At 45.0% G+C, this 27,514-nt stretch overlaps 1 protein-coding gene across 2 annotated transcripts; it reads right to left on the bottom strand.

The window, feature by feature from the left end:
- Nucleotides 1-5,965: 5,965 nt before the first annotated feature.
- On the bottom strand, nucleotides 5,966-27,514 carry PLPBP (pyridoxal phosphate binding protein). Of its 2 annotated transcripts, XM_023214567.2 has the most exons (8): nucleotides 27,302-27,514; nucleotides 24,629-24,736; nucleotides 24,516-24,551; nucleotides 23,911-23,986; nucleotides 13,111-13,245; nucleotides 10,225-10,367; nucleotides 9,358-9,456; nucleotides 5,966-7,743 (listed from the first exon to the last, which is right to left on the bottom strand). In XM_023214567.2, the coding sequence occupies exons 1-8, from the start codon at nucleotides 27,503-27,505 to the stop codon at nucleotides 7,612-7,614; spliced, it is 933 nt and encodes a 310-aa protein (XP_023070335.2). In that variant the 5' UTR covers nucleotides 27,506-27,514; the 3' UTR covers nucleotides 5,966-7,611. The 2 variants fall into 2 exon arrangements, with proteins under 2 accessions (XP_023070335.2, XP_023070337.2); XM_023214569.2 differs by lacking the exon at nucleotides 9,358-9,456.

Below are 27,514 nucleotides of genomic sequence, written 5' to 3'. Positions count from 1 at the left end.
TGTGTATCTCTGTGTGTGTATCTGTATCTGTGTATATCTGTGTGTGTCTGTGTATATTTGTGTATATCTGTGTGTATCTGTGTATTGTGTATCGGATCTGTGTATCTCTGTGTATCTGTGTGTGTGTCTGTATCTGTGTGTGTATATCTGTATCTGTGTGTGTGTATCTCTGTGTATCTGTGTGTGTGTATCTCTGTGTATCTGTGTGTGTGTCTGTATCTGTGTGTGTGTACCTCTGTGTATCTGGATCTTTGTATCTGTGTGTATCTGTGTATCTGTGTGTGTGTATCTGTGTGTGTACCTCTGTGTGTGTATCTGTGTCTGTATCTGTGTGTGTATCTGTATCTGTGTATATGTGTGTGTGTATCTCTGTGTGTGTATCTGGATCTTTGTATCTGTGTGTATCTGTATCTATGTGTATATCTGTGTGTGTGTGTGTGTAGCAGCTCCCCACACCCCTCACAGGCTACCTCCTTACTCCTGCAGCCCTTATTCTTGTAAACGTGTTCTCCAAGTGACTGCATAAAGCCCTTTTGATGACTGGTTCCTTGACAGGGACACAGTGAGAGCCCTGTTCTCCATCCCCACCCCTGCCCCAGGCCCTGGCCCTCAGCTCAGAGGCCCAACCAGCACCCTGGCTGCCAGCATGGGCCTGGGCCTCACGGTTGAGCCCAGCCCTGCTGGGGATAGCACACTCCGCTGCTGGGGCCTGTGCACAGTCTTGGAGACGGGCCCATGATCAGTCATGAGGGGGCACACAGAGCCACCTGCGAAGCCCCGCACCCTGGGAAGGAAAGAGGTGTTTCTTTCAGGCCTGGCCTCCCAATCACCAACCTGGAGCAGGACGAGAGCTGTACGCAGGCAGCACTGTCCCCCACCAGAGGGTTCTGCCACGGGGCTGCCCTCTACAATGGCACCAGCCCCAAAGTCTCAGCCCCTCGTCCTGGCCGCCTTAGGGTGCAGGCAGCTCTTGCCTCACACGCCTGGCTGGTCACAGCAGTAAAGCAAGGCAGGGCCACCTAGAGCTCTGGTTTGGGGATCTTCCTTTCACCAGTGGTTTGTGGGAGATGGATGAGAAGGGCGATGAGAGCGAAAGTAGACAGAGACAGGATACAAAGAGGAAAAAAGAGAGAACGAGAGAGAGGCTCACCCAAGGCGTCCCAAATAGGAGGACACCTTCCCCTTTCCTCCATGCAGGAGATGCTCCCGGGGAAACGCAGCCGAGGGAGAGATGGGCTGGCCGGGGTTCCAGGCCCTGCCCAGCGGCTCTCTCTGCACGATGGTGTGTGGGGGGGCCCTGCAGGATCAGCTGCAGTTCTGTGAGCCAGTGGCCCAGCTGCTCACCCCTCCCCAGAGCCCTCGCCCCTCCCAGCTGAGGAGCGCTGCTGTCAGAGGCCGACCCTGCAAATCTCTGGCTTTATCCTCCCCACACATTGAAACCATCAGGCTTCGGCCCTGTGACTGCAGCTTGCCTAGCTCCATGGGTCAGAGACAAGTCTGGAACATGGCGCTTTCATGCAAACCAGACCTGGCCTCCTCCAGCTCCTTACTCCCGGGGAAGGGGGGTGGGCCAGGGCCCTTGCTCAGGCTCTAGTTTCAGAACTTTGCAACTACTGTCCTTTATTCTGATCTCTCTGAAACGTTTACGAGGCTGCCTTCCACTCTTACCGCTTGCTCCACCCTCAGCCTCCAGTGGGACTTTGAGTCAATGCTGCAGAAAACAGGGAATTTGAGGGGCCCCAAAGTCCTGGGCTGCTCCATCAAAGCAGCGAGCACCCCTCAGTACCTCATGTTCTAGGGAAGCCAAATCAAAGGCAAACCATGAATTCCTCTTGCTCGCGGCCAATAAAAACCTTGCTCCAGTGCCGGTTTCCTTTGCTGAAATCAGATATCTTGGTAATAAACAAGTCCGAAAGGCAGGGAAAAGCTCTTGCTTGCTTCTTTCTTCTGATTAGTTTTTCTTCCTTAAAAAAAAAAAAAAAAAGTTTCTCCTATAACAGGATGCCTGCCCCAGAAACTTGAGCACAGAAGGCTGCCCTCTCCTGCCCTGCTTCCCTCATTCCTCCAGAACCTTCCCCACTGGGCTCCTGTGGGGTGGGGGTTGGGGCTTGGCTTCCCCAGGACTAGACTGCTTAGCTCAAAGGCAGGTCAAAGGGGCTGGGTAGAAGAGGCCTTTGCTCCCTGGGGAGTTGGCTGCTGGCTCACAGTCTTACAGCAATAGCTGACTTCTCAGCCTCTGGCTGGTGGCCGGCAGCAGTGGGAAGGCGGAGTTTTGACAAAATGGAACTCCCCCCTTTTTTCTTTTTCTTCCTTCCTTTCTTTCTTTTTTTTTTTTTTAAGAGACAGTCTCCCTCTGTCACCCAGGCTAGAGTGCATCACAGCTGGTGTGATCACAGTCACTGCAGCCTCAGTCTCCTGTGCTCAAGTGATCCTCCCGCCTCTGCCTCCTGAGTCACTGGGACTACAGGTGTGCACCACCATACCCAGCTAATTTTTAAATTGTTTTTAGAGACAGGGTCATGCTACGTTTCCCAGGCTGGTCTTGAACTACTGACCTCAAGCAATCCTCCTGCCTCAGCCTCCCAAAATGCTGGGATTATAGGCGTGGGGCCGCCATGTCTGGCCAAGGAACCCCTTTTCTCTAAGGCAGTTCTTCTGAATTCCTCTGAGTGTGCCATGGGGCTGTAGAAAGCCCCACACTGTGGGATTTGATGTGGTGTCCACAGAGAGGTAGATCTTGGGCATCAGAGGCACTGGGAGGGTAGAGGTCTTGGGCTTTTGCTTCCTAGGACTGCCTTGCCCTCGCATATCAACCCTCTCCTGGGCCCCTGCCTGTCCTTGTCCAATCCCAGGGCAAATGTAACTCCACATGTGGCCTGCTGTGAAGGAGTGCCCTTCCCTGAGGTGCTGACATCTCTCTTCTTCCCTCCCAAATAGGTTTTTAAGTGACTTTGCTGTCAGAAGATGCTATTCTGTTTGTTTTTCCTCTGACACTATCTCTCCAGAGAGTTTCTGGTCAAGAGAATTATGTGGAGGCTGCAGATTGCAAGAGAATTGCGCCTAATAGGGAACAGCCAGACAAGACAGCTTTCATGTCTAGCCAAGTTTCTTTCCCCTCCTCTTTCTCTCTCTCTCCCACTTCTCATCTTCCCTTTTTGGCTTCAAAATTGGCCTTCATTTGGGCTTGTTTCTTAGGTACATCTGGTGAATAAGGTCACACATTGATTTTATTTTGGAGATTGGCAGCCGGGTCAGGCTTAGCTCTGAGGCTGGAGAGCCACACGGCTGCTGGAGGGCGGGTGCTGGAGATGCTAGCCTGGGATAGCACAGAGCTAGCAGGCGGTGTCTCCAGGCAGCTGGTGCTGATGGGACCATTCGAGAAGGCACTCCGGCACTCAGAGTGGCCTCTGCTCCCTGTGATCTCAAGGCTCAGGAGTGTGGGCTTGTAAAATTTATTTTAAATACAAGAAAAGTGTCAAAAGCCCCTCCTGCTGTCCCCACCGTGTGCCGTTTCAGCTGATCTGTGCTGGACTTTAGAGGGAAAAAAAAAGTGTTAGCTCTGTGGTCCCTTGAGGCTTCAATGTGATTATAGAAGAGGAACTTAAGTTTAAGGACCCTTACCTTGTAAGTAGCTGCTCAACCACACAGAGCCATAGTTTACACATGTTGGTGCAAACTGGGTGGAAAAGGAAGCTCTTTACTTTACCTATGTGTTCCGTAAGGGGAGGGAGGACAGATTAGTAAAACATTTTGGTAGACGGTCTGGATTCTTTTGTCCTTAGTCATGAGGCTGATGTAATAGCATTCAACTGATTTCATGGTAAAGACAGTCACAGTTCCCAGAAAAATCGTTTCCCCTTGCACCACTGAAGACATTCCACTCCTACTGCAGCCCTTCAGGTATTGGTAAGCGAGTTCTTCCTCCTTCAAAGCTTTGGTGGAATGCACAGGGCCACTTGTTTTCTGAAGGATGAAGATGTCCTGGATTTTAAGAATGTCCTGTCTGACCTCATTCCTGTGTGTCTAGCCTTAAGGAACAGAATTCACTGCTGGTCCAGCTTCAGGGGGAAGGCACAGGGTTGCACACTCTGAGTCCTGCAGCCTGTGAGATTAGCTTGAATCATGAGGAATGAGCTTGGGAGGGAGATGGGATGATGAGAGGGGAGGCCGATCCCACTCGTGGCTGGGTTTAATGCTCTCCTTCCTTCTCACCCCCACTGGCTGTGGTTTCAAAGTTTGTTCTGCATTAAGATGCATCAATTCTCAACTGTTCCACTGGAATAGAAACACACACTTATTTTATAGTAATAAGGCTCATTTAAATGAAAGCTGCACATCTAAGAATATGCCACTTATTAATTATTAAAGGTAGAGATAGAAGATACCAGTGTGTAGTAGTGACCATGTTCTGGGCCAGAAAGTCAAATCCTGAGTTTATTTCTTGTCCGGCCACCAACTCACTCTGACCTCAGACAAGGAGAACACGGAACCTTCTCTGGGCCCCAGTTCCCCGTCCACAAAGGGACATTGCCTATCAGCCTATACAAGTCTACCAGCTGTTGTGATGGTGAAATGAGAGAATATAGAGAATAGTGCTGCATATGCCATCAATGTTAAACAAGAGGGAGGGGCGTACCGTTTGAGTATTAAGAGGTTGCTTTGGGCCGGGCGCGGTGGCTCAAGCCTGTAATCCCAGCACTTTGGGAGGCCGAGACGGGTGGATCACGAGGTCAGGAGTTCGAGACCATCCTGGCTAACATGGTGAAACCCCATCTCTACTAAAAATACAAAAAACTAGCCGGGCGAGGTGGCGGGCGCCTGTAGTCCCAGCTACTCCGGAGGCTGAGGCAGGAGAATGGCGTAAACCCGGGAGGCGGAGCTTGCAGTGAGCTGAGATCCGGCCACTGCACTCCAGCCTGGGCGACAGAGCGAGACTCCCTCTCAAAAAAAAAAGAGGTTGCTTTGAGAACTGTGATAGATTCTGTGAGGAGCTCCCCAAGAGATCAAAGCCTTGATGGACTGTTGGGAGGTTTTGTGGCATCTCAAGCCTTCTGAGGCTGGCTTCAGGGCAGACAAGGGCTCGGCGCCCTCAGAGACGGCAAGGCTGCACAGGTGGGTCCAATCCAGGAGAGCAAGCCGTCCAAACTCCAGGAACTGGCTTTCATGAAAATCTGGAAGAAACCCAACCTGCCACCCATCATGTGTTAACGAAAGACAAACTCACAACCTGGCTCAATTTTCTCTCTGCAAAAGATCCCATCTTGCTGGGGACACTCTGGACACACTTTGGTGTCCTTCACTTATCTAGATCTGATTGAGCCTTCCCTGGCTTTCCTCCTTATTCGCTTTTTTTTTTTTTGAGATGGGGTCTCACTTTGTCGCCCAGGCTGGAGTACAGTGGTACGATCTCAGCTTACTGCGACTTCTGCCTCCCAGGCTCAATTGATCCTCCCACCTCAGCCCCTGGAGTAGCTGGGACCATAGGCATGCGCCACCATGCCCAGCTAATTTTGGGGGAGGGTATTTTTGGTACAGACAGGATTTCACCATGTTGCCCAGGCTGGCTGGTATTGAACCCCTGAGGCTCTGCAAGTCACCCTATCACTTGAGTCATGTCCTCTCTGGCCTCCACGAGACTGAGTAAACCAGGAGTCCCTCTCAGGGTAAATTGCTGACAGTGGAGAGCCAGCGCTTGTCCCTCCGGTTAGCCAATGTCGCCATCTAGAGGCAATTCAAAAGTCTCTTGCAGCAAGGGGTAATGTCTATTTCTGTAATTCCTGAAATGTCTTTTTTCTTGCCCTTAGAAGTTCAGAATCCCTCTCACCCACGGTGTAGCATTGGCTGCATCTGTGACTGTGGGGAAGCTCTCCTCCAAAGCCCAGCTGGCACGATGCCAAGGCACCAGCACAGCTGCTTCCTGTGGGTTCCAATGCCCCCTCCTGTTACATTCACTCACTACACCAGATCATAAAAAATAAATCTTTTAATTGCTTTGTAATTGGCACAGATGGTATAATTCAAACTCACATTTTTATTTAATAGACTCTGAAATATCACACTGTAGCTCTCACTGAAATAATACAGGAATCATAATTTTTAGGTTTACAAAAGTACATTTGGCAGCAGCATGTTTGAAAGTTACTTGTAAAATCAGACTGGGGCTTGAAAAAAATAAGAGAAAAAGCCATCTGGAAAATAAGAAACAAGCCATACTGAAGCCATCTGTCATGACTATTGGAGAATGGTGTTTCTGGGTTTTTTAAAGATCTTGTTACTTTATTAAATGATCCAGAAGAGTTGCACAATTCTGGCTTGTAAATACAGCGGGGAAGCTGTAACTGTGCCTGGAAAGTGCTCCTCAGGACAAGGAACGTCAAAGTCAGGCTTTGTTGAAACCATGTGCCTGAACAGGCTTTGAAGGAATCTTTCGTTTCTTAGGAGTAATGAGATTCACCAGTTTTTGATTTAAAAAATCATCCTAAAGAGATTATAGTGGAGGAGATAATCATTAAACTCTCATTACTGTAGGTCCCAGAGGAAAAAATCAAAAAGTCCTGTCTCTTCAGGATGATGTCAGAAAGGCCCAAGTCCTGCTTATGTTATCCCTTGATTTCAGGGATACCACAGACTGGCAGTGACACAAGCTCTCACTATCAAATTAATTTTTTTTTTAAGAGACAGGCTGTCTCTAAAAAAGGTGGGGGGGGGGCATTATCTGCATATTAACAGGTTGCTTTAAGAAATGTGACAGCATCTACGAAGAACTCCCCAAGTGATCAAAGCCTTGATGGACTATTGGGAGATTTTATTTTTTTAGGCAGGAGTACAGTGGTGCAATCATACCTCACTGCAGCCTCAAACTCCTGGGCTCAAGTGATTCTTCCACCTCAGCCACCATGCCCAGTTAATTTTTAAATTTTTTGTAGAGATGGGGTCTCCTGACGTTGCTGAGGCTGGTCTTGAACTCCTAGGCTCAGGCGATCCTTCCGCCTCTGCCTCCCAAATTGCTGGGATTACAGGCATGAGTCACTGTGCCTGGCCAGCAACAATTTGTGTTTTGAGAATTAATCTGAGCCATTTCCTGAAGTTACCTGTACTGCCATCCCACAGTTGGGAATATCTTCACTTATCTATCGGCTAGGGAAGAATCTGGGGGCAGAAATCACCTTATTCCAGAGCAGCAATCTAGATAATGTAGTAGGAGTTTGTAGGGAGTAGTTAACCATAAGGAATTTCCTATTAAAATGAGATGAAAAAGGGGAATCCCTCTGAATTCCACGATTAGAGGCATCAGTGACCAAATTTTAACCTGGAAAAGGCATTCATGGATCAGTTCATGCTCCTGGGCAGAATTCAATATTGAACACGATTCCTAGCTATTGATTTGGTATCTGTTCTGCAGAAATGTTTGAATTTCTCAAACTCAATCCAAAGTCACTACTTGAGGCGAGCTTCCTACGTCAGAGACTAAGCACAGATGGTTTCCATCAACACACGTGATCATTAGTGCTCTCCACAGGTCATAGGAGAGCAGGACTGTGCTGGGACACAGGGAATATCGAAATGAAAATCTAGGTTAGTGCACAGTTAGTGCTCTCAGTATTCCCTGGCTCAGTGCTCCTGTGCCACCTCCAGCGGGGCCTTCACGTCTGCTGCGCTCTTGTCCGGGGCGGGTTTCTTTGAGTAATCCCGCTCTCCAAAAATGGTGCTTCCTATTCGGACATTTGTAGATCCTACTTCAATCTGTAGGAAAGAAGAGAAGGTATCGAGGATCAGATTTAAAATAATAAAATGGAGCCAGTGCTGAAGCTGTGCCCCCATTCTGGCTCTCAAGAGCCATCTATGAAGAAGAATAACACAGCCGAAGATGGCTTCGGGGTGATGGTTCTCCCCAGAGATTTGACCTCTGAGGGCATATATAGGAAACAAGTTGGGTTTCTCTAGATTTCCAGTGGTTGGGGAGTGTGGCTGGCACTCAGCTAGGAGCAGGTCAAGGACATTAGACGTCCAGTGTGGGATGCAGCCGCATAGCACAGCACACCCACCTTTCCAATGTGCCACGGTCAGTAGATGAAAAAAAATCCTTATAATTATCTGATCAAATTCCATTTTACTTACCAATGCAATGTATTTTTGCACTGTTTTAAGAAATACAATTTTCCAGGAATGCAAGTTTATATTTTGATTTTTGAAACTTTATCAAGTTATTTGCTATTTCAGAAAATCATGTATTTGCATTGCCAATCTAGCACACTTGTATCAGTTGATATTTACAGCTGTTGATGTACACATAAGATTGTTGGTGAATCTACACTTAAGAGTAGGCCTCGGATGGGTGCGGTGGCTCATGCCTGTAATCCCATCACTTTGGGAGGCCGAGGTGGGTGGGTTACCTGAGGTTAGGAGTTCGAGACCAGCCTGGCCAACATGGTGAAACCCCGTCTCAACTAAAAATTAAAAAATTAGCTGGGCATGGTAGTAGGTACCTGCAATCCCAGCTACTTCAGAGGCTGAGGCAGGAGAATCGCTTGAACCTGGGAGGTGGAAGTTGCAGTGAGCTGAGATCGTGCCACTGCACTCTAGCCTGGACAATAGAGCAAGACTCAGTTTCCAAAAAAAAAAAAAAAAAAAGATGAAGCCTTAGGCTGCTTCATTGCTTCATTGTGATACAGCCAGGCCCACACACTTATGTAATGATATGCCTTTCCAAAAATTATAGCTTAATTTCTTATTTTCCTTTAGACTACACTTATGGAATTATGTTTATAATTTATGGAATTATATTTAATTTTTTATTTCCTTTAGATTACACTTATGGAATTATATTTTGTTTTAAAAGTTCAGAAGTCAGGCTATAATTTCTATACATTTCTTTTACTTTTATTTTTTATTTTTTTTGAGATGGAGTCTCGCTCTGTCAGCCAGCCTGGAGTGCAGTGGTGTGACCTTGGCTCACTGCAATCTCCGCCTCCCGGGTTCAAGCAATTCTCCTGCCTCAGCCTCCCGAGTAGCTTGGATTACAGGTGTGCATCACCATGTCCAGCTAATTTTTGTAGTTTTAGTACAGAGGGGGTTTCACCATGTTGGTCAGGCTTGTCTCGAACTCCTGACCTTGTGATCCACCCGGCTCCGCCTCCCACAGTGCAGGGATTACAGGCGTGCACCTAGCTCTTTTCAAAAAAGAAAGGGCATGGGGAATGGGAGATGCTAGAATAGCTGAGACCCTGAGACTGGGTACCCTATTGCCATCCCAAGGCATTTCCAAGGCTTCTACAGCAAAGATCTGCTCTTGTGTCAGCCTCTCAGACACACTACTCCCACCCCTCGAGGCAGACAGGGCACTGGCTGGACACTTACCGCGTGCTGGAAATCCACGGACATGCCCATGCTCAGCTCAACCTGGTCAGCAGGGATGTTCAGCTTTTTACACAGCTCCTCCCGGAGGGCCAGTAACAGCTGACAGAAAGAGACGACACCTATTTTACTCCTGCCTTCTCTAATGATGCCCAAAAGTGGCTGAATCTGAACTTCTCTGACAACGGCTATGTATCCTTTTTTATTTTTTATTTTTTTTATTTTTTGAGACAGAGTCTTGCTCTACCTCCCAGGCTGGAGTACAGTGGCGTGATCTTGGCTTACTGCAAGCTCTGCATTCCAGGTTCATGCCATTCTCCTGCCTTAGCCTCCCGAGTAGCTGGGACTACAGGCGCCCGCCAACATGCCTGGCTAATTTTTTGTATTTTTTTTTTTTTTCAGTAGAGATGGGGTTTCACCATGTTGGCCAGGATGACCTCAATCTCCTGACCCCGTGATCCGCCCGCCTCGGCCTCCCAAAGTGCTGGGATTACAGGCGTGAGCCACCGCGCCTGGCCGGTTATGTATTCCTTATGATTTCAAGGCCTGTCAAAATTGCCAGAAGTTACTGAAAGGGATTTTTGCAAACTATCCCACTTTTGAGAAAACTATTAGTCACTGGAGAGGAAGAAAGCTTATATTCTCTAAAGACTATGTTTTAGCCAAATTCAAGTTGAGTTGAGAAAGGTTTGCAGGGCTTTGGGAACCTGTTCTTCCCTTTTCCTTCTGAGAAGAGTTCAGAAGAGGGCTAGAACACTCGACAGGCAGTGTCTGGGATGTCTCTGCAGTCCCCACTGCAGCCAGCCCTGCAACAGCACTCCAGCCTACTACTTCTTCAGCACATGAGCAATCTCCCCGACCCCCCAGTACCTGGAAGTCTGGATTTGGTCCTTGACTAAGATCATGCCCAAAGCTTCCTATGGTCATCAGCCCCACAAACTCCAGGCTAGGACACTTGGCATTTATGTGCTCCACGACGGCTATGGTCTCTGAAGGTGGGAGGCCATGTTTACCTTCACGAAAAGAAACGGAAAACAGGTATACTGCAAGGGTAAATGGCCAGAGGAAGGCTCCATTTTCCTCCCTTCCTTATGACAGAAGAGGTGACCCCCAACAAGAGAACCTTTTGAAAGAGCCTCAAGTCCTAAAGAATAACTTTATACTTGGGGTTTTCTATGTTGCTCTGCTTCTGGTCAGGTTCTAAATTTCTCAAGAAGAGCTATCAGTTGGATTCTCTTTCCTCCATCTCAAGATTTCAGCTGAAAACAGCTAGGAGACATGTAAAAGAAAAAACCTTGCTTTTTTGGGATACCAGGAAGATTTGCATTGCCAAAATGCCAGATGAACCTGAGAATTACTTTTCTAAATCAAGAATTTTTATAGTTTTATTAATTTAATGGAGTTGCAAAAAATTTAAAATAAAGTACATGTTAAACATTTTTGGCTATATATTTGCAAAGTTTAACTGAACTTTCTAATTAACAACTGGAGGAGAAATCTGCAGCAAGCAATTATTTGTTACACAGTTATAAGAGCTATTGAGGCCGGGTGCGGTGGCTCACGCCTGTAATCCCAGCACTTTGGGAGGCCGCGGTGGGCAGATCATGACATCAGGAGATCAAGACCATTCTGGCTAACGTGGTGAAACCCCGTTACTAAAAAAAAAAAAAAAAAAAAATTAGCCAGGTGTGGTGGCGGGTGCCTGTAGTCCCAGCTACTAAGGAGGCTGAGGCAGGAGAATGGTGTAAACCCAGGAGGCAGAGCTTGCAGTGAGCCGAGATTGTGCCACCGTACTCCAGCCTGGCTGACAGAGCAAGACTCCGTCTCAAAAAAAAAGAGCTATTGATATTGTCTTGCTCCCATTTATTAGGTGGAGATGCCAGTAACATTTACTTCAGTCTTTAAGGCATATTATAGCTAATTATCAAGAAATGATACAATAAATACCTGATCTATAGTTGATTTCGGATTTCTATTGATAATTGGGATTTAAACCCAGGCAGTCTGACTCTAGGACATTATCTAGAAAACAGATGCCTCTATGTGTTCCTGCATACTAAGATTTGGTGAATACTGGTGCTTTGATGGTTGCAATCGAATACCTGATCTGTATACATTTATTCTTAACGAATAGCTAACAACATGTGTAGGGCTCTGTGCTAACAGCGTTGCCTGGATTATCATATTCAATCCTAACCACACCCTCTGAAGTAAGCATTATCATGATATCACTGCCAGAAAAGGAAACTGAGGTACAGAGAGATTGGGTAACTTATCCAAGGTTACAATACTGGAAAGTAGTGTAGCTCAAACCCAAGGTCTGTCTGATTTCAAAGTCCATGCTTCTATTCACACTATGTTACACTGTTAATCCAAGCCCCATAAAGATATTCATTGACTGCTGCTCACAGTAATTTTTTTTTTTTTGAGATGGAGTCTCATTCTGTCACCCAGGCTGGAGTGCAGTGGCGTGATCTCAGATCACTGTAATCTTCACCTCCTGGGTTCAAGGGATCCTCTTGCCTCAGCATCCCAAGCAGCTGGGACTATGGGCGCACGCCACTATGCCTGGCTAATTTTTATATGTATAGTAGAGATGAAGTTTCACCATGTTGGCTAGGCTGGTCTCGAATTTCTGACCTCAGGTGATCCACCTGCTTCAGCCTTCCCAAGTGCTGGGATTACAGGTGTTAGCCACCGCACCCGGCCCACTCACAGTAATTATCTTCCATTCTTTCCCAATGCAACATTAAGTAATTTTTTTAAGATCTAAAAATATTTATATACTCTTAGGTCTTAAAAATTTAAAATACTCCTTGCAGGAGTGATGGTGACCTTTGGGGATTTTCAGATGAAAGTCACAATTCCAGGACGGGTGCAGTGGCTGATATCTTTAACCTCAGCACTTTGGGAGGCTGAGGTGGGTGGATCACCTGAGGTCAGGAGTTCAAGACCAGCCTGGCCAATATGGCGAAACTCCATCTCTACTAAAAATACAAGTATTAGCTGTGTGTGGTAGCGTCTGCCTGTAATCCCAGCTACTCAGGAGGCTGAGGCAGGAGAACTGCTTGAACCCAGGAGGTGGAGGTTGCAGTGAGCTGAGATCACGCCACTGCATTCCAGTCTGAGCAACAGAGCGAGGCTCCATCTCAAAAAAAAAAAAAAAAAAAAAAAGGCCTAGTGCAGTGGCTCACGCCTGTAATCCCAGCCCTTTGGGAGGCCGAGACAGGTGGATCACTTGAGAGGTCATGAGTTAGAGAGCAGTCTGGTCAATGTGGTGAAACCCCGTCTCTACTACAAATACAAAAATTAGCCAGGTGTGGTGGCGTATGCCTGTAGTCCCAGCTACTTGGGAGGCTGAGGTGGGAGAATTGCTTCAACCTGGGAGGCAGAGGCTGCAGTAAGCCGAGATCACAACATTGCACTCCAGCCTGGGCGACAGAGCGAGACCCCATCTCAAAAAAAAAAAATCAGAAAAAAACAAAATACAAAACAAAGTCACAATCCCCTTCTTGACTCCCCATCCATTCTTTTTCCCCTAAAATTAAGATATAATGAACCATGATGTAGTAAAGAATGATATACAGACTGGTTTGCATGTCATTATGCTACCTAGATCACAGCCTACTTAGAGGCCTGTGATCCTGTGATTTGTTGCCATAACCTTATCCATCGGACACTTGGGGCCACCCATTCTCCCTGAGCTTCACCCATCCTAAGGGAAGAAAAATCTACAATTCAGGTCTGGTCACTTACTCTCTTCTCCGCTGGTGTTAATCTGGACCATAACCTTTAACCTCTCAGGAGAACCTTTTTTCTGCCAGGAACTGTTCACTTTGTCTGCCAACTTCACAGAATCCACTGTTTCCAGCATGAAGAGATTGGGGACAGCTGTAATGAGACAGAGGCAAGGTAGTATTCCTTATTTGCTCTATTGCAGCAAGTAACATGCAACAAATCTCTGACTTGTTAGAGGAAAAAATACGCCAGGAAAAGAAAAACACAGTTAAATCTCAGTTCCTCTAAGAAGACAAATGTGACAGTTTTACTAGATACAAATTCAAATGTCAGACCATCCCTGGCTAATCAGCAAACGTAAATAAGGGAAACACTGACATACATGATCGGGCAGCATATATATCCGTATGCTTCAAGAAGCTGGTAACGGACAGATTCCTAGTAAAAGGCTTAATCTATGTCTCAGTTCAAACAGAGAGAAACAGGTCAGGATGACAGCGAAGAAAGGATAACCAGTGGAAGCCAAGATGCTTCCCCAGCATATCACCACATTCTTCAACTTTCTGGGATGAGGGTATTCTTATCCAACAAAGACATTGCAATGACCCCAACACTGGCCGGGTACAGTGGCTCACACTTGTAATCCCAGGCGGGTGGATCACCTGAGGTCAGGAGTTTGAGACCAGTCTGGCCAACATGGTGAAACCCCATCTCTACTAAAAAACTGCAGCAATCCATAGGACAGATTACCACAGTTTACATAACTATTCCTCTTGTTAATGGACATTAGATTGTTTCTTATTTTTTATTACAAAAACAAAGCTTGGATATAGAAGTTGGTGCTATGTACGAGTATTTCAGATGGGTAGTTTGCAAATATTTTCTCCCATTCTGATTTGTCTCTTCACTTTGTTGTTTCCTTTGCTCTGCAAGAGCTTTTTTTCTTTCTTCCTTTTTTTTTTTTTTTTTTTTTTGAGACAGTCTTGCTGTGTTGCCCAGGCTGGAGTGCAGTGGCACAATCTTGGCTCACTGCAACCTCTGCCTCCCGGGTTCAAGTGATTCTTCTGCCTCAGCCTCCCAAGTAGCTGAGATTACAGGTGCCCACCACACCTGGCTAATTTTTGTATTTTTAGTAGAGATGGGGTTTTGCCATGTTGGTCAGGCTGTTCTTGAACTCTTGACCTCGTGATCTGCTGGCCTTGGCCTCCCAAAGTGCTGGGATTACAGGCGTGAGTCACTGCACCCAGCCTGCAAGAGCTTTTTAACTCGATGTGATCCCATTTGTCCATTTTTGTGCTGGTTGCCTGTGCTTTTGGAGTATTTACTCAATAAATCTTTGTCAAGGTCGGGCGTGATGGCTCATACCTGTAATCCCCACACTTTGGGAGACTGAGGAGGGCAAATCACTTGAGGCCATGAGTTCGGGACCAGCCTGACACAGTGAAGCCTTGTCTCTACCAAAAAATACAAAAATTAGCCAATGTGGCTGGGCATTGTGGCTCATGCCTGTAATCCCAGCACTTAGGGAGGCCGAAGTGGTCGAATCACTTGAGGCCAGGAGTTTGAGATCTGTTTGGCCAACATGGTGAAACCCTGTCTCTATTAAAAATACAGAAAAAATTTAGCCAGGCATGGTGGCACATGCCTGTAATCCCAGCTACTTGAGGCTGAGGCAGAATTTCTTGAACCTGGGAGGCAGAGGTTGCAGTAAGCTGGGATCATGCCACTGCGCTCCAGCCTGGGTGACAGAGTAAGACTAGAAAGACTAAAAAAGAAAGAACGGGGCCGGGTGCGGTGGCTCAAGCCTGTAATCCCAGCACTTTGGGAGGCCGAGACGGGCGGATCACAAGGTCAGGAGATCGAGACCATCCTGGCTAACCTGGTGAAACCCCGTCTCTACTAAAAAAAAAAAAAAAAACTAGCCGGGTGAGGTGGCGGGCGCCTGTGGTCCCAGCTACTCGGGAGGCTGAGGCAGTAGAATGGCGTAAACCCGGGAGGCGGAGCTTGCAGTGAGCTGAGATCCGGCCACTGCACTCCAGCCTGGGCGACAGAGCGAGACTCCATCTCAAAAAAAAAAAAAAAAAGAAAGAAAGAAAATATACATATATATTTGGCTTCAAGTGATCCTCCCACCTTGGCCTCCTAAAGTGTTGGGATTACTGGTGTGAGTCACTGCATCTGGCCTCAAGAAGCCTTTATGGAAATGAATTGAGCTGTGAGGTTGAATGAGTATAATGGATCATCCAGAAAGGAAAATAGCACTAAAACCACAGTTCTGTTAGGCTTTCCTGCCCCTTCTACGCCTGCTGGCTCCTTCCTCCCTCCCTCCTCCCATCACCTTTACATATTTCCAACATGGTCGGGTGCAGTGGCTCACACCTGTGATCTCAGCACCTTGGGAGGCTTAGGCGGGCAGATCACCTGACGTCAGGAGTTCAAGACCAGCCTGGCCAACATAGTGAAACCCCGTCTCTACTAAAAACACAAAAATTAGCATGGTGGGGCACACCTGTAATCCTAGCTACTTGGGAAGCTGAGGCAGGAGAATTGCTTGAACCCATGAGGCAGAGGTTGCAGAGAGCCGAGATCATGCCACTGCATTCCAGCCTGGGTGCAGAGTGAGAGCCTGTCTCAAAAAACAAAACAAAACAAAACAAATTTGTCCAGACTAATGTCTTGGAGAGTTTCCCCAATGTTTTCTTTTAGTAGTTTCAGGTCTTAGATTTAGATTTAAGTCTTTAATCCATTTTGATTTGATTTTTGTACATGGTGAAAGACAGGAGTCTAGTTTTATTCTTCTTCATATGGATATCCAGTTTTCCCAGCAGCATTTAATGAAGAGATTGTCCTTTCCCCAATGTATGTTCTTGGCACCTGTGTTAAAAATAAGTTCTCTGTAGATGTACAAATTTATTTTTGAGTTCTCTATTCTGTTTCACTGGTCTATGTGTCTGTTTTTATGCCAGTATCATACTGTTTTGGTTACTATAGCTCTGCAGTATAATCTGAAGTCAGGTAATGTGATTCCTCCAGTTCTGTTCTTTTTGCTCAGGATGGCTTTGGCTATTATGGGTCTTTTGTGGTTCCATATAAATTTCAGGATTATGTTTTTCTGTTTCTGTGAAGAATATCACTGGTATTCTGATAGGGACTGCACTGAATCTGCAGACTACTTTGGGTAATAAGGTCATTTTGAGAATAGTGATTTTTCCAATTCATAAACATGGAGTATCTTTCCATTTTTTCATGTCCTCTTCAAATTCTTGCATCAATGTTTTATAGTTTTCATTGTAGAAATCTTTCACTTCTTTGGTTAAGTTTATTCTTAGGTATTTCATTTGTAGCCACTGTAAATGGGATTACTTTCTTGATTTCTTTTTTTTTGTTAACTTTTTTTTTTTTTTTTTTTGAGATGGAGTCTCGCTCTGTCGCCCAGGCTGGAGTGCAGTGGCGCGATCTTGGCTCACTGCAAGCTCCACCTCCCAGGTTAATGCCATTCTCCTGCCTCAGTCTCTCGAGTAGCTGGGATTACAGTCACCCGCCACCCCGTCCGGCTAATTTTTTGTATTTTTAGTAGAGATGGGGTTTCACAATGTTAGCCAGGATGGTCTCGATCTCCTGACCTCATGATCCGCCCGCCTCGGCCTCCCAAAGTGCTGGGATTACAGGTGTGAGCCACCGCGCCGGGCTACTTTTTTGATTTCTTTTCCAGATCATTCACTGTTGGCATACAGAAATGCTACTGATTTTTGTATATTTATTTTGTATCCTGCAATGTTACTGAATTTGTTTTTCAGTTATAATATTTTTTTGGTGGAATCTTTAGGTTTTCCCAAGACTCTACAGTTTTAGAATCTCCTGGTAAGATGAAGAAGTACTCATTTACTTACTCCCTCAAATCACTGGATCTTAGCAGTCTTTAGTGATTTTGTATTTCTCTGTTTGAGGATGAATATTTTTCATTTGATTACTGGCCTTTTGTATTTTTACCACTTGTAAACTGCCTCAGTTTTTGCCTATTTTTTTTTTCCTATAGATTAAACAAAAAGATTTGTAGCTCTTTATGTATTCTGGATATTAACCTCTTCCCACTTCAAAAATATTATTTTTCTCCCACTCTGTGCCTCCCTTTTGCTTTGACATGCAGAAAGCTTTACTTTTTGTGTGATCAAATCTGCTATTTCTTCCTTTTGAATTTATTATTATTATTATTATTAGATAGGGTCTCCTCTGTCACCCAGGCTGGAGTGCAGTGGCACAATCACAGCTCACTGCAGGCTTAACCTCTTGGCTCAGGTGATCCTCCTACCTCAGCCTCCCAGGTAGCTGGGACTACAGTCACACACCACCATGCCCAGCTAATTTTTTGTATTTTTAGTAGAGACAGGGTTTTGCCACGTTGCCCAGGCTGGTCTTAAACTCTTGGGCTAAAGTGATCTGCCTGCCTTGGCCTCCCGAAGTGCTAGATTTACAGGCATGAGCCACTGCACCTGGCCTAGTTGTTTTTTTATGGTTTCCAGATTTTATGTCTTGCTTAGAAAAGCCCAAGAAAATAAAAGTATTTTCCTGTATTTTATCCTAATACTTTTATAGCTTTATTTTCAAGTTAGATTATTTAATCTAGGTGGAATTTACAACTCAATAATGAAAAGACAACTCAATTTAAAAAACATGCAGAGGACTGACTAGACATTTTTCCAAAGAACACATAAAAATGGCCAAGAAGCCTATGAAGAGATGCTCAACGTCATTTGTTATTAATGAAAATCAAAACTGCCAGGAGCAGTGGCTCACGCCTGTAATCCCAGCACTTCGGAAGGCCAAGGCTGGTGGATCATGAGGTCAGGAGTTTGAGACTAGCCTAGCCTAGATGGTGAAACCCCGTCTCTATTAAAAATACAAAAACATTAGCTGCACTTGGTGGTACGTGCCTGTAGTTCCAGCTACTTGGGAGGCTGAGGCAGAAGACTTGCATGAACCTGGGAAGCGGAGGTTGCAGAGAGCCAAGATCGCACCACTGCCCTCCAGCCTGGGCAACAGAGTGAGACTCCGTCTCAAAAAAAGAAAAAAAAGAAAATCAAGGAGATACCATTTCACATATTTTTTGAGTCTAATATATCTCCTTTGTTGACTTATTAGCTATAACTCCTTATTGTGTTATTTTATTGGTTGCTTTGGGGTTTAACTTACAACAGTCCATCTTCAAGGTATGTTATACTACTTTACACAGTTTAAGAACTTTACACTAGTGTGCTTCTGTTTATCCCCTCCTTTCTGTTATTGGTGTCATGCATTTTGCTTTTACATAGTTATAAATCCCATAACACAGTTCTTTTGTTTATATAACATGTAATAAGATAATAGAGACCCAGCCTTCAGGTAGGATTTATCCTAGGAATGCAGGGTTGGTTTAACATTTGAAAATCAATAGGCTGGAGCACGGTGGCTTACGCCTGTAATCCTAGCACTTTGGGAGGCTGAGGCTGGCAGATCACAAGGTCAGGAGTTCGCGACCAGCCTGGCCAATATGGTGAAACCCTGTCTCTACTAAAAACGTAAAAAAACGTAAAAAATTAGCCAGGTGTGGTGGCACGTGCCTGTAATCCTAGTTACTTGGGAGGCTGAGGCAGGAGAATCACTTGAACTCAGGAGGTGAAGTTTGCAGTGAGCCGAGATCACGCCACTGCACTCCAGCCTGGGTGACAGAGTGAGACTCCATTTAAAAAAAAAAAAGAATATCAATACATGTGATTCAACATGTTAACAAACTAAAAAACCGTATGCTCACTTTGATACATTAAACGCAACTGACAAAATTCAACATCTATTCTTGACAAAATCTCTCAGCAAACTAAAATTAGAAGGGAAATTCGTTATGTGCCCACTCTCAGCACTTCTATTCGTAAAGAAGTAAATAGGGAAATATACAAAGAAGTAAACTGTCTTTACTCATAGATGACACGATTATTTATGTGGAAAATTCAATGGAATCTACAGAAAAGCAACTAGAACATAAGTAATTTTAGCAAGGTTGCAGGATGCAAGATCAACATACAAAAATCAAGTATATTTCTATATACAGGTATAGTATCCCTTATCTGAAATGCTTGGGACCAGAAATGTTTTGGTTTCAGATTTAGGATTTTTTCAGATTTTGAAATATTTGCATATGCTTAACAAGTTTAACATCTCTAATCTGAAAAATCTGAAATCCAAAATCTTTTTTTTTTTTTTTTTTTTTGAGACAGGGTCTCACTCTGTCATCCAGGTTGGTGTGCAGTGGTACAATCACGGCTCACTGCAGCCTCGACCTCCCAGGCTCAAACAATCCTTCCACCTCAGCCTCCTGAGTAGTTGGGACTACAGGTTCGAGCCATCATATCTGACTAATTTTATTATTTTTTGTAGAGATGGGGGTTTGACATGTTGCTCAGGCTGGTCTTGAACTCCTGGGCTCCAATGATCCTCCTGCCTTGGCCTTCCAAAGTGCTGGGCCTACAGGCATGAGGAACTGCATCTGGCCCAATGAACATTTCTTTTCTTTTCTTTTGTTTGTTTATTTTGAGGCAAGGTATCATTCTGTTGCCCAGGCTGGAGTGCAGTGGTGAGATCTTGGCTCACTGCAGCCTCAACCTCCTGGGCTCAAGCGATCCTGCCACCTTGGCCTTCCAAGTAGCTGGGACCACAGGTGCGTGCCAGCACACCCAGCTAATTTTTTGGTATTATTTGTAGAGACAGGGTCTCGCCATGTTGCCCAGGCTGGTCCCTAACTCTTGGGCTCAAAAGATCTGCTTGCCTCAGCCTCCCAAAGTGCTGGGATTACAAGCATGAACCGTCATGCTTGGCTCCAATGAGCATTTCTTTTAAGTGTCATGTCAGTGCTTAAAAGTTTCAGACTTTGGAGCATTTTGATTTTCAGAAATTTGAAATTAGGATGCTTATAACCTGTACTAGCAACAATCAGAAGTTGAAATAGAAAAATACATTTACAATAGCATAAAAAATATAAACACTTCGGAATAAATCTGAGAAAAGATGTGGAAAATCTATACAATGAAAACTATAAAATATTACTGAGAGAAATTAAAGATATAACTAAGTACTAAGGTATACCTTGTTAATGTGTTAAGAGAGTCAATTTTTTTAGTATGTCAAAATGTTCCCCAGTTGATCTAAGATCCAATACAATCCAGCAGGCTTTTCTTTTTTTCTTGTAGAAATTGAAAAGCTGGTTTATATGGAAAGGTAGAAGACCCACAATAGCTAACATCACTTTGAAAAAGAACAAAGTTGGAGGTTAACAGTACCTGATTTCAATAATAATTTTAAAGCTCCAGTAAATCAAAGTAGTAAGCTACTGGTATAAAGGTAGACAAATATATCACTCATTAACAGAGGAGATCAATATCAACAGACAGTTCAGAAATACATCAAAGGATATCTGATTTTTGACAAAAATGCAAAGGCAATGCTATGGAAAAAGGATAGCCTTTCTAACAAACAGTTCTGGAACAACTGGATATTCATGTGCAAAAAAATGAACTTGGATCCATATGTTGTACCATATACAAAAATTAACTCAAAATGGATCATGAACCCTAAAAAGACCTAAGACTATAAAGCTGCCAGGAGAAAACAGGAGAAAATCTTTGTGACTTTAAGATAGGCAAAGATTTCTTAGACACGATGGCAAAAGCACATTCTTTAAAAAAAAACAAAAACAAAAACAACTGATAAATTGGGCTATTCCAATTAAAAACTTTCGCTTTTCAAAAGACAAGCCATAGACTGAGGAAAAATATGTGCAAAGCACCTATCTGATAAAGAACTCATATCATATCTGATAAAGACGGGCCTGGTACAGTGGCTCACGCCTGTAATCCCAGCACCTTGGGAGGCTGAGGTGGGTGGATCACGAGGTCAGGGGACTGAGACCACCCTGGCTAACATGGTGAAACCCCATCTGTACTAAAAATACAAAAAATTAGCTGGGTGTGAATTGTAAATTGAATATGTAAAGAACTCCCTTGTCTCAACAGTAAGAAAATAATCCAATTAGAAAATAGGCAAAATACTTTTATTTTATTTTATTTTATTTTATTTTATTTTTTGAGACGGAGTCTCGCCCTGTCGCCCGGGCTGGAGTACAGTGGTGTGATCTCGGCTCACTGCAAGCTCCGCCTCCCGGGTTTACGCCCTTCTCCTGCCTCAGCCCCCCGAGTAACTGGGACTACAGGCGCCCACCACATCACCCGGCTAGTTTTTTTGTATCTTTTTTAGTAGAGACGGAGTTTCACCGTGTTAGCCAGGATGGTCTCGATCTCCTGACCTCGTGATCCGCCCGTCTCGGCCTCCCAAAGTGCTGGGATTACAGGCTTGAGCCACCGCGCCCGGCCACAAAATACTTTTAATAGATACTTCACCAAAGAAGATATACAGATGGCAAACATGAAAAGTTCAACATTACTAGGCATTAGGGAAATTCAAGGACACTACCATATATCTATTAGAATGGATAAAATTGGGCCGGATGCGGTGGCTCACACCTGTAATCCCAGCACTTTGGGAGGCTGAGGCAGGCAGATTATCTGAGCTCAGGAGTTCAACACCAGCCTGGGCAACAGGGTGAAACCCCATCTCTACTAAAATACAAAAAAAAATTAGGCAGGTGTGGTGACGTGTGCCTGTAATCCCAGCTACTTGGGAGGCTGAGGCAGGAGAATCACTTGAACCTGGGAGGCAGAGGTTGCAGTGAACCGAGATTGCACCATTGCACTATAGCTTGGGTGACAGAGTGAGACTCCATCTCAAAAAAAAAAAAAAAGACTGGCTACAATTTTAAAAGACTGACCATACTAAGTGCTGACAAGGATGTGGAGGAACTTGAACACTACGGGTAGAAATGTAAAATGGTACAATAACTTTGGAAAAGTTTGGTAGTTTCTTAAAAAATTAAGCATACATAATGGCTACACAGTTTCAGTTTTGCAAGATGAAAAGAATTCTGTGGATAGATGGTGGTGATGGTCACACAACAACGTGACTACAAAATGCCACTGAACTGTATGCTTAAAATCATCAAGATGGGAGAGGCGCGGTGGCTCACGCCTGTAATCCCAGCACTTTGGGAGGCCGAGGCAGGTGGATCACAAGGTCAGGAGATTGAGACCACCCCAGCTAACACGGTGAAACCCCGTTTCTACTAAAAATGCAAAAAATTAGCTGGGCGTGGTGGTGGGCACCTGTAGTCCCAGCTACTCGGGAGGCTAAGGCAGAAGAAAGGCGTGAAACTGGGAGGCGGAGCTTGCAGTGAGCCGAGATCGCGCCTCTGCACTCCAGCCTGGATGACACAGCGAGACTCTGTCTCAATAAATAAATAAATAAATAAATAAAAATTAAAAAAAAACCTCAAGACAATAAATTTTATGTTTTGTTTTATTGGAGTTATAAAAAGTTAAAACACTTAACTTGTGACTCAGCCATTCTATTCCTATGTATTTATTCCAAGAAAAAGGGAAATATGTCCATACAAAGACCTGTACACAAATATTCATGGCAACTTATTTGCAACAGTCAAAAATGAGAAGCAATCCAAACGTTCATCAACAGGTGAATAAACAAATTGTGATATATTTATACAATGGAATACTACTGAATGATAAAAAGAAATGAACCTTTGATACAGGTATGAACATGATGAATCTCTACACTGAATGAAAGAAGTCAGACAAAAAGAGTTATATACTTCACGATTCCCTTTGGATAAAACTCTAAAAAATGTAAACTAATACACCTTAATAGTGATAGAACGCAGGTAAGTGGTTCTTGAGGAAGAGAAGTGGGACGGCTAAGAGAGGGATTACCAAAGGACAGGAGGAAACTTGTGGGGGTGATAGATATACTCACTGTTTGTCGTGATGGTTTCACAGGTGCAAACATACATCACAACTTGTTGAATTCTATACTTTAAATATGTGCAATTTATTGTAAGTCAATTACCCCCAATAAAACTGTTACAAAATAAATACAGGTTATTTAAATTTGATACCTTCAGGGAAATAAGTTCAGTTACTAAAGATCTCCATGTCTTTCTTAATTTTATTTTACTATGATTCTTGTTTTTTTTTTCTGAGATGGAGTCTTGCTCTGTCAGCTAGTCTGGAGCGCAGTGGCGTGATCTCAGATCACTGCAACCTCTGCTTCCTGGGTTCATGCAATTCTCCTGCCTCAGCCTCCTAAGTAGCTGGGACTACAGGCATGTGCCACCACGCCCTGCTATTTTTTGCATTTTTAATAGAGTTGGGGTTTCACTATGTTGGCCAGGCTGGTCTTGAACTCCTGACCTCAGGTGATCCGCCCACCTCGGCCTCCCAAGGTGCTGGGATTATAGGCGTGAGCCACTGTGCCTGGCCTACTTTATTATAATTCTTAATTTTACTTTACTATATTTACTTTACTGTATTGTATTTTATTTGCTGTAGCCTTTTATTTAAAGGAAAAAGAACAGAAACGTCTCTTTTGCTAGTTAAAAAAATGTATGGGCTACGATTCTTTGTAATTTTTCGGAAAGACCACCAAATAATAATAAACATGAGGTTGGGTAGGTTTCCAAGTATATATAACCCAGACAATTGTGAATTCATTCTGTTCTTGGCATGATGTTTTCTCTTTTTATTAAGAACTCAGATTTTCCTAAAGAAATTCCAAAAACAAATGGTGAATTGGGGCTATTCTAAAAGTTGCTCTCTCTTCCACAAAGGATAGTACAAGCAATACAATGACAGAGCAATTTTGTCTTCATATTTAGTTTTGTCTTACCCATCAGTTTGTTGACATTTTGTTTCTGTAGGTGGCCAATGAAGTGCCATTTGATCTCAGGACACAAAGACAGAATCTGAGGAGAAAAAGGTAACCATGTGTAACTCAGATTTTACAGAGGCCTTGCTGGCTCAGACGCCTCGTGCACTCCCTGTCACCTTTCACATTCACTCTCTGTTCCTTAAATGTAATAAACTATCACAATCTTCACCCGGCCTCCTAATGAGGTAAAAGGATAGAGAAAAATCTAAGGCTTCTGTTTTGTCTTCCTTCCTTGTTCCCATCAATTCCCACCATCTTTCAGATATCCCCCACTAGGGATGAACTGATTTAAGCTTTCAAATCTTGAAAAGATCCAAGATTACAGCTCCTGAAACCACCATTTCCAAACAGCCACCAAGGAGAAAACGATAGTCTGAACAAAGAGAAAAATCTAGCTGAGAATTACTTGGGGCTCAAGGTGAAAGTTGACATTTCTATCCCTGGCCCAATCTAAAGTCAGCCATCCTAAAATTGCCATACAATTCAAACACCAAGATGGGTCTAATTTTCAACTAAAGAGCCAAGATTCAGATATAAATTAAAGAATTCAGCTATCTACTTACTTTAGGATTTGATGCTTTTTCTAGCAGTTCCTGAACCTAAAAGGTCAAAACAGAACAAGTCAGAAGCCTGGCAATCACGATGCTTCCAAAGGGCTTCAGGAAAGGGCTCTTACGTAGTTCTCGCCAAAAGTGCGCTGCCCGTGTCCATAGGCCTCGATTACCATGTCTGCAGGTTTGGTTTTGCTGACTGCCACTAGCCGGGGCTGGATGGCTGGAAGATCCTGCCAAGAGGGAAAGAGCCATATGAGTGAATGCTTGGGAACAGCATCCCAGTGAATCCCACAGGACAGATCCTGTAGGATAGACGGGCATTGATCTCAACTTGGCATTTAGGTAAGATCTATTTTTGCAACACTGTAGGCAGATCAATATCAAATAGTGGTGATCAAATGTTTTTTAGGGGCATGGCATCTCAATCTAATATGTTAGCGATGTCAATATATACCAGAAGAAATTTCTCTCTCAGGAGAGCTGGGCAAGTTAAAGCAGTATTTCCTATAAGCGTGGTCTTTGATAAACTGCATCGGCATCACCTGGGTGAGAATTTTCTTTTCTTTTTTTTTTTTCTTTGAGACAGAGTTTCGCTCTTGCTGCCCAGGCTGGAGGAAAATGGTGCCATCTCAGCTCACCGCAACCTCTGCCTCCAGGGTTCAAGCGATTATCCGGCCTCAGCGTCCTGAGTAGCTGCGATTACAGGCATGCAACACCACGCTTGACTAATTTTGTATTTTTAGTAAAGACAGGGTTGCTCCATGTTGGTCAGGCTGGTCTGGAACTCCCAACCTCAGGTGATCTGCCCGCCTTGGCCTCCTGAAGTGCTGGGATTACAGGGGTGAGCCACTGCGCCCAGCGGAGAATTTCCTTTTTAACAATCTCTCCAGATGACTCTAAGACATACTAATGTTGGAGGCTTAAGAATCACTTCATTAATAGAAGGCTGCACTCTCAGTAAAAGAGAGGTCACTTCTCGCTTCTGAAACCCAAACATTAGCAGTTCTGGCGACTCATTCTGGTCCTGGTGTATCATTACACAGTAATAACACTGCCCCATTTACTCTAAAAGTGGCCCACTTAGGTAACTAAGTAATTGATTGTTCAATCTGTGAATTAAGAACCAGTGGCACAGCCAGGTGAGCCACACACCTGTAATCTCTGTACTTTGGGAGGCTGAAGTGGGTGGATCACCTTAAGTTAGGAGTTCGAGACCAGTCTGGCCAAAATGGTGAAACCCCATCTCTATTAAAATACAAAAACTTAGCTAGGTGTGGTGGCAGGCATCTGTAATCCGAGCTATCTGGGAAGCTGAGGCAGGAGAATCCCTTGAACCCGGGAGGCGGAGGTTGCAGTGAGCTGAGGTTGCGCCACTGCACTCCAGCCTGGGTGACAGTGAGACTCCGTCTCAAAATAAAACAAAAAACAAAACAACAACAACAACAACAACAACAAAAAAAAAAAAAAAAGAAAAGAAAAGAAAAGAAAAGAACTAGTGGCAGAACTAACACTGTGACATAAAAAATTCTGGATTCAGGATTAGATCTATGTGACATCCTCTCACTACCACTACACAAAGAGTAGGGGTTCTATGCGTCCTGCTGCCACCCAATCCACATAGAAGCAGTAAGAGAAGAGATTCATTTATCCTTGCATGATTCAGTCTTCTTGTATCCATCACCCCCTGAAGTTTTCACAGAATCACAGTGTTCTCAAGGACGTGAAGGAGTCAGATCAATTAGAAAAATGTCTCCTTTTCCTTCCTTCCACAGGGATGCGTAATCAGCCTCTTCTGAGTCCAAGTCGTGACTACTGGGATTATGCTGATGATTGACGTTTTCCAGAGAGTTACCCGAACAGGCAGCCCATCTGCCTGAGAGTTCCCCTGAGAGAACCTCCAGGGTGATGTTTATTAGGGGAAGCCCTAGATTTTTCTTGGAGAATCACCGAGAATCACAGAATATTAACATCTGAAGAGAGCTCAGAGCTTTCAGAGCTGAGGGCCGGAGTAGTTACCTGACTTGTTCATGGTAACGTCTAAGGAACAGTGAAGGAAAGACTATAATACAGGTCTTGTCTTCAGCCAGCGTAAATGCTCGATCAGAGAAACCCGTGAACTGTCTGTTAAAGGTCAGTCTCATTCCACCACCGTTCAGCTTAAACTTGCACTGAGGTGGGCAGCTTTTGATTCTTGGTCTAATCAAAGTCCAAGAGGAGGTAAAATATATACATACAAAAGACGAAATCTCCCCTTAACCAGCTTGGGATTGGACTGCTCCCTCCTGCCCCCAACACAAGTGCCGCTCTGGTGCCAGCGAAGTCCGGCCAGTCCACCCTCACCTCGGCCTCCGGGCGGCACTGGCATTTCTTGGGCACTTAGCAGGTGAGATGCTGCCACACACGCGATCTCGGGCGTGTCTGGCCTCCGCGGGGTGCTCTTGTACCCCCGTCTCCCCTAACCGTCCGTGGGCACAGGCCTGGCCCCCCTCGCATCCGCCAAGGCTGTCGACCCCGAAACGACGCGGTGCCCAAGTGGCCACGATACCTGGACACTAAGTCATTTTCCCGAGGTAGCGGTACCCCCTGCTCCAACGAAGCCAATCTCCAGAAAACCCAAGAGACTCTGGATAAGGAGGCTGGGGAAAACGTTCGCTAGCCTTTCCCTGGCCCTAGGCGGCCGACCGGACCCGCCTCTCCGGGAGACCCCTCTGCGTCACCGTGACGACCCATTCCCCCGCAGGTGTCCCACTTCTCAAGGCGGCCGCCCACCGTCCCCACGCAGCCTCCTTCCTCACCCGCGGCCGCCGCGCCACCGCCTGCTGCACGCGCTCGTTCACCGCCCGCAATGCGCATCCGACTCCCAGTTCAGCCGACATACCGCCAGCTCTCCACATCCCCCGGGAACCGACGCCGAGCCCCAGGCCCCCGGCAGCCCTTGGCACATACCATCTTCCGGTTCCGCCCAGCTCGCGCCGTGTAAACCAATCATTGCTCAACATCTAGTCGTC

The sequence above is a fragment of the Piliocolobus tephrosceles genome, chromosome 7 (genome assembly GCF_002776525.5).
Source record: "Piliocolobus tephrosceles isolate RC106 chromosome 7, ASM277652v3, whole genome shotgun sequence".
NCBI classification, from domain to species: domain Eukaryota; kingdom Metazoa; phylum Chordata; class Mammalia; order Primates; family Cercopithecidae; genus Piliocolobus; species Piliocolobus tephrosceles.
This window is presented reverse-complemented; position numbering and strand designations above follow the sequence as displayed.